Source organism: Coturnix japonica, chromosome 20 (assembly GCF_001577835.2).
Source record: "Coturnix japonica isolate 7356 chromosome 20, Coturnix japonica 2.1, whole genome shotgun sequence".
NCBI lineage: Eukaryota > Metazoa > Chordata > Aves > Galliformes > Phasianidae > Coturnix > Coturnix japonica.
This window is the reverse complement of record NC_029535.1, coordinates 1,931,826-1,938,998: the sequence shown is the minus strand read 5'-3', so window position 1 is coordinate 1,938,998 and position 7,173 is coordinate 1,931,826. Positions and strand designations below refer to the sequence as shown.

Here is a 7,173-nt window from a genome sequence, read left to right as displayed (position 1 = left end):
AGGATCCCTGCAGGCAGCCAACACAAGGAGGGGATAAATATTCGCTCTACATGTCCTATGTCCATCCAGGCTGGGGTTGATTTATCAGCAAACATCTCTGAACTTTCACAAGGGATTCCTGTATGTGCAACCTGCGGCCTTTCAGAGCTCAGCCAGCCCCCCCAGTGGCTGTTTGCTCTGTAAGCAGGAGAGGAGGATGCTCCATGGCCACCAGCTTCTCCAGAACCACCTCCACAGGGCAGAGGAGGGACCAGCACAGCCTCAGAGGTAAAGCAGCCCTCAAACCACACTCAGCTCATGGCTCAGCCCCAGGAGCCACGAGGACACTGTGCCTACCTCAGCAGGGCCACAAGGGGCACAGCCCCAAACTGAACTCCAAGCAGCTCTGAAGCCTGAGCAGGAACAGAGGGGTTATTATGCAACGCAGGCCAGAGTAAAATATTTATCAGAGTTTAAATAAGTAACACGCAGGAAGCCAGGCAGAAAGAAAGAGGAGTGACGGACAAAGAGGGGAAGGAAGTGGCTCATCCCTTATCACCACCAGGATGGGGCACAGCTGCCCTCAGCCCCACTCCAGGACTGTCCCCACTGTTCCTACCATGTGCCACTGTCTCACAAGGGCACTCCCTCATCTCCCAGCACCCACACTGGGATACCTGCCTGGTGCTGAGGCTGCTCACATCCCAGTTACAAAGTGAAGGCCACAGTCAGTAGAAACCTTTATTAAACACGAAGCTCAGCGGAACACAAGCTTGTTAAAGGCAGTAAGTGAAAGTGCGGCTCCAGCCTGGCCCCAGGGTCCCTCCATCCTCCCTTGGAGCCAGGGAGGAGGAAACAAACCCAAAACGCACTCAGCCTGAAGGGCTGCGCAGGAAATGAAAGAGAAAGCCTGGAGACAACATTTGGTCCTCACTGGGCCATGGGGGTCCACATATTCCCCATCCTCATAACATCCTGGGGACACCCCCAGCCCACCCCAACATTCTTCCCGCAGCCATCTGATGCCTGCAGCTCTGGGGCCAGCAATACCCTGCCGGGACCCTCCTCCTGTACCATCTCCCCCCCAGCACCCACTCCTGCTGTCCCGGGAGAGCCCCTCATGGCATAAATAATAAATAAATACCCCGCAGAGCTGGCCCCTCCCAGCACAAGGAAACCTCGCGGCACCCCCAGACCACCACATCCCCCACCCCCCCTTGACCCCTCCTGGGAAACTAAACGCTGTCCCCAAGGAACAATAATAAATTAATCCAATCTATACACAGGACTGCTTAAAGCTCTGCCACGGGCACCCTATGGCTGCCCGCAGTGGGTGGGGGGGCACCCAATGGGGACCCCTTGCTCCCCAGCATCCTCCTCTTGGGACAGGAGTAGGCCCCAATGTGGGCTCAAGCACCAAGCTGGGCTCTGTCCCATCATGGCACAGAGATGCCGGATAGGAGGGAAGAAAATATTGCAGAGGGGACGGATGGAGGGGGCCCAGGGCTGCTGCAGCACAGGGACCCCAGGAAGGCACCAGAGCCACACCAAGGCACAGGGCACCACGTGGCTGTCCTCAGCCCTGCCTGCGTCCCCCCCCTTGGCAGTGGGATAGCTTCTGAAATCAGGACAAGAGCCTCAGAAGTCCAAGTGCGTGAAGTCCCCAAAGTCACAGTCAAAGAGTTCACTGATGCCCTCACCCTCCTCCAGGCCGAAGTGGTAATCCTGTGCCTGTGGTGGTGACAGGGCAATGAACTCATCCGCCAGGAAGCCCGAGAAATCGTCCTTGGCCTGCTCCAGAAGGGTGTCCATGGAGGCCAGCGGTGACAGGCTCACATCCTCTGTGGAGCACTTGGAGGGCAGTGCTGTGCCTGGTAGCAGTGCTTCTGTGGGGACAGAGCGAGGCTGTCAGCCCCACAGCACACACCAGAACTGCTGTGTTCTAAGCTACTGAGGCCATGCAGATGGCACACAAAGCATCAGGAGTGATCAGAAACATCCAGGCCAACTGGGCAGCGTGACTCAGACCACTTGCTGAGTGGTGGGACAAAGAGGGACAGTGTCCTTTCCTAAGCAGAAAGATCCAGGGCTGTCTCTGCCAAGCTTGGGTAGGAGCAGAGCCCACAGCTGGGTGGATCACAGAATACCCCAATTTAAAAAGGACTCGCTCATAAGGATCATTGAGTCCAACTACTTGGCACTGCATGAGCATGGAGGTCAGGCTCCTCCTAACACACAGCCAAGACCTCAGCCCTGTAACCTCGTGCTCCTGGAACTGGAACAACAGTGATAACACTGTCCCCACACCACAGAGCCCAGGCAGTGCCCCCATTCCATTCCATTCCCATCCCATCCCATCCCATCCCATCCCATCCCATCCCATCCCATCCCATCCCATCCCATCCCTTCCCATCCCATTCCCATCCCATTCCCATCCCCATCCCCACCTTGCTCACCAGGCAGCAGCATGTTGACATCCTGAGCAGGATGCAGGAGCGGGGAGGCTCTCTGCTGCGATGAGCCAGGGGACAGCTCCTCAGCAGGTGCCTTGAAGGGGCTCTTGACGGGGCTGCAGACCCCTGAGCTGTCCTCGGGGCAGAGGAACACGTCGATGGGGCCCTGAGTGCTTTTCACTGAGACCTGGAAAGCCTGGGGACAGGAGGGACATGGAGTGCCAAGGTGGAGTTGTACCGAGGGCTGTGAAGATCCATGGGGAGGAGAGACCCCTCACTCACCTCTGCCGGGTCTGAGACTTGCAGCTGGGTCTCTGGGGGTGCCTTGATAACCATCACCATTTGCTCAGAGGGGTCCACAATGCTCCGAAGGTCCTGGCAGGTGACGTAGGCTGCGGTGCGGCGGGTCAAGGAGCAGACACGGGGCCACATTCACACCCAAAACCCCACACAGTGACCATAAGTGTCAGAGCAGGGGGGGGCTCCATTCCCCAACAGCTCTCCAGCCCATCCAGCCCCATCCCGGCCCCGCACCGAAGGATATTGCTGGTTGGAGGGATCCTCGGTGAGCAGCCGCAGCTGCACCGTGCACGTCTGGATGAGCTCGTCCAGCTGCCGTTCTGCCGCCTGCAGATCCCGCAGCTCCTTCTCCAGCAGCTGCTGTCGGCTTGAAGCCCCCGCGGCCACCTGGCTGCCCCTGGGGTACACAGGGCTGTCACCCCCAGCACTAACACCCCACTGCTGCCATCACCTCCCGATCTCAGGGTGGAACCCAACCTCCCTCCCTCCACCCAACCCTGGCAGCTTCGGTGTTATCCCCCCACCCTGATGGACATACATCCACTGGATGTGGTTCTTGGACTTCTTGCGGATGAGCTGGATGCCCTCCAGGACATTGGTGATGTCGTAGATGCGCCTCTTCTGCACCTTCAGCACCTCGGCCGCCCAGTTGAGATCCACCACACCATCGGGGGATTGGCTGAGCAGCTCCAGGAAGCGCTTGGTGGTGAGGTTCAGTGAGGTTTCATAGCGGGATTTCTCCCCAGGAGACTTTGCCCCTGTTGGGGACAGGTGCAAGATTCAGCCGTGGGGCGCGGGGCAGCCCCAGCACCGCCACACCCGGCAGGTGAGCAGCACCCGGCAGCTGCTGGCAATGGGAAGCTCGGGGGATGGTGCTGCAGGGCCCCGAGACTGAGCCCTGACAGCGAGCAGCCGGGCAGGGCCCAGCGCTCTACGGGGACGGCAGGTGGCAGAGGGGAAGAGGGAGGTGACGAGGCCCATCCCGAAGGGCTCAGGCCGGCAGCACAGCGGGGCCGTACCTCTGCCGGGGATGCGGGCCCTGCCGCGGGCGGCGGGCAGGCTGTCGGCGATGTACTGGTGATCCGTCTCCAAGTTCAGCTTCCGCTTCACCTGCGGGACAGGGCGTCCTCAGCGCGGGGACGCGGAACGCACCGCGGCGGCAGGGCCGGGCCCCGGCCTGTGGGGGCAGCCCCGCGCAACGGCGCTGCCGGGCGGAAGGCGGCCTCGGCGGCGGCTTCCGGAGCGGCGGTGCCCCGCGCGGCCGGGCTCTGACGGGGGGGGGGGGGGGGGTCCCGCGTGGGCACCGCGACGTCCCGGCCCCGCCCGGCGGCCCGCTCAGCCCCGCTCAGCCCCGCTCCCTCCCCCGTCCCGCGGTTACCGGCGGGCGGCCCAGCGTGGGGCGGCGCGGCGCGGGGCCGGGCTGGGAGGGCTGCGGCGTGGCGAAGAGCAGGAGGTCGGCGTCGGGGCGGCAGCCGCCCGCGGGCTCCTCGGAGGCCGAGACGATGAGGAGGTGCGGGGAGGAGCCGCCCAGCAGCGCCGCCAGCCCCGCCGCGCCGCCCGCCGTAGCCATGGCTCAGGTGACGGGCGGCGCGGGGCGCGGGGCCGCGGCCGGGGCGGGGGCGCGGCCCATTGCCGGGCGCGGGGCCGATCCGCGGGGCCGTTCCCCAGGTCGTTCCGGGCCGTTCCGGGTTGTACCGGGCCGTGCCGGGCCGTGCCGGGCTGTGCCGGGCTGTCCCGCGCTCCGGCCCCGCGCGCCTTTGCGCGCCAAATCCTTTTTGCCGCGAAAGCGGCGCCAACCTCCCCGCGCCCGCCCATTGGCTGCGCCCAACGCCGAGCGCTGAGGCGGGGGTGCGGGGAAACCGTCTGATTGGTCGAGGTCGCCGGAGGGAGGGGCGGTGCCGGCCGCCCATTGGTTAAGGGCGGCGGCGGCGGACGCGCTGACAGGCGGCCAATCAGAACCGCCGAGCTGAGGCAGGAGCCAATCGGGAGGCGTCTCGGGGACGCGGCCGTGGCGCCGCGTGGGTGAGGAGCGCGGCCGGGCCTTAAAGGGGCCGAGGGCGGCGCGGAGCTGGTCCCGCGTGGGGTCACTCACAGACGGGTCTGAGCGCCGGGCGCTCCCTGCACTGCTGGGCTAGAGCTGCCCGTGACGCTGTGCGGGCTGCGGGGCTGAGCTGCGTGTCCGTGGCGGTGCGGGCGGTGCAGGGCAGGGCAGCCCATAGTCAAAGCCGCGGGACGTGGCGTGGGCGGCTCCCGCCGTCTGTATCCCGTGTGCGGGGCGCTGATAACCTCAATGTGCCTCCAACGGAGCCCAACCCACAGGGACATAAACACCCCCCCATCTCGGTACTGCGGGGCCGGAGTTGGAGCTGCGGCCGCAGCGGGGCTCAGCGGGACGGCCGGGTTAGCGCTGGGTGCGGGCGGTGCCTCACAGCGGGGATGTAGTGAACGCTGAGCGGTGTTTTGCTGCTCGTTCTTCCTGTGGCTGCGGAGCCCACGGCCCAGCCCTGCAGCACAGCACCGAACGGCAGCACCGCTCCGCTTGGCGGCGGTGAGCGCTGTTAATTAACGCTCGGCCCTTGCGATAACCCGCACCCCGGTCACGGCGATATCCCCGTTAGCGAGTGGTACGAGCAGCAGTTACACGCCAGATGCGGCCCGTTGGTGCCGCCCCGCCCGGACACACGGTCCCACCCGCCCCGGCTGCGGGGCCGTTCCGGGGCCGCGGGCTGTGAGCGGCAGCTGCGGCACCAGCTGCTCCCACCGCGCTCACAAAGGCCGGGGCAGCTGGGGGCAGCACGGGTTTGTTTTATTCCCCCCTCCCTCATTCATACGGCAGTTTATGCAGGGGGAGCGGGCTCCCCCCCCCAACCTCCCCCGTGCCAATTCGCCGAGGCTTTCAGCTCTTGTGGCACTTGAAAAGGGCAGATGCAAAGACAAATGAAAGGCAAAACAGTCACTGCGACAAATGCTGAGGGGGGAAAGGGGGCTTTTCCCCACCCGCGGATGAATCCCACCTGGCACAGCTGCGGGTGGTGATAAGCTGCCAATGGGTGCTGAGCCCTGATAGCTGCCAGTGCTGCACTGCATCTCCTGCTGGGCTGGGGGGGGTCAGAGGGCTCTGCAAGCTGCAGGCTTGGCCAACGTTATCCCTTTGTGGGCATGATTATGGACAGCCTGTGGGTCTCTAAGGCCACGCACGGTCATCTGCTGGTGGTGGGAGCACACAGGGGAGCTGGGAGGATGCAAATCTGGACTCAAACCATCCCTGCTCTGACCTCAGGGAGGGTTTGATCACAGCACTGCCCCTGGGTTCCTGCTGGGACACATTCAGCATCCCAGACTGCTGCTTTGGATTCCTACAGAGGGACCCGACCCCACATCGTTGTCCTGCCTTCTTTCAGGTTGGAACGGCGTTTTGGGTGTTTTTCCACATGGGAGATGGCACAAGTGGATCCTGCTTCCCAAGAGTTAGGAATCCTTCCTTTCGTTGTATTACTATACAGAACGCTACAGTAGCAATTTTGCCCCCAGGATACCAGCTATGGCCTTGGATGCTGAACAGAGCAAGTTCAGCTCCTTTACTTCCTTCTCTTTTACAGTGGTATCCAATGTTGAAACTCAGTATCAACCTGCGGTCCCAGGGTGAGGGCAGCAGGGCCATGGAAGCTGCTCGCCCCCCGAACCAAGACAGCCTTGTGAAGCCCCTGTGAGCCAGAGAAGTCACTGCCTGCCTCCCAAATGAGCTGCTGAACGCTGCTCCATCCCACCAGGCTCTCAGGCTGCCTTCAGCCCAGTGTGCTGGCTTACAAGGGGAGAATAGGGCAGGATGTCTTCTGCAGAGAGCCAGAGCCATCCAGGAGCATGGCTGGGGAAGAACATCTTCTGTGCTTTAAGCTTCGTACAGCACTGGGCTTGGACTCACTGTGACTTGGACTCTGTGACTTCACCCAGCCTGAGCTCACTTCCCAGCAGGTGCACAGCGCAGCCATTGGCACCGCAAAGCCAGAGGGTGGGTGAGGCACCAGCTCAGAGCTTCACCTGGAATTATGGCTTGGTACGATATGAAAGGAAAAACAAACATTGGAAGATAAGGCTGCAATCAGCCCACAGGTGTCAGTCTGGCTTCTCCCAGCCCTGGGCAGCCAGCTCTATGCTGGGGCTGCTCAGTGCTCCCATCCCCAAGGGGCTCCCACAGCTCCCCATGCCATGGGGATCTTCTTGCTCAGGGCTTTATCTCCATTACCACAGCTCTTACCTCTACCACGTATCTCCTCTGTGTAACTCAGCTCTGAAGCAGCACTCAGATCATTTGCATGTGTACTTCTGTTCCTTAGCTAATGGGAGAGATGCACGTGGGGCTCGTGTCCTCTTGAACAGTCGCACGCTCACTGAGAGCACCTGCACGTGCTAATGATAGGCTGCAAGACACCAACAAGCAGTT

The 7,173-nt window shown here is 62.5% G+C and overlaps 1 protein-coding gene across 1 annotated transcript; it reads right to left on the bottom strand.

Moving 5' to 3' along the window:
- Positions 1–706: 706 nt before the first annotated feature.
- E2F1 (E2F transcription factor 1) lies at positions 707–4,317 on the bottom strand. Its single transcript, XM_015881393.1, has 7 exons — positions 4,111–4,317; positions 3,752–3,842; positions 3,271–3,490; positions 2,977–3,129; positions 2,715–2,829; positions 2,436–2,628; positions 707–1,865 (listed from the first exon to the last, which is right to left on the bottom strand). The coding sequence occupies exons 1-7, from the start codon at positions 4,300–4,302 to the stop codon at positions 1,618–1,620; spliced, it is 1,212 nt and encodes a 403-aa protein (XP_015736879.1). The 5' UTR covers positions 4,303–4,317; the 3' UTR covers positions 707–1,617.
- Between the last annotated feature and the right edge of the window lie 2,856 nt (positions 4,318–7,173).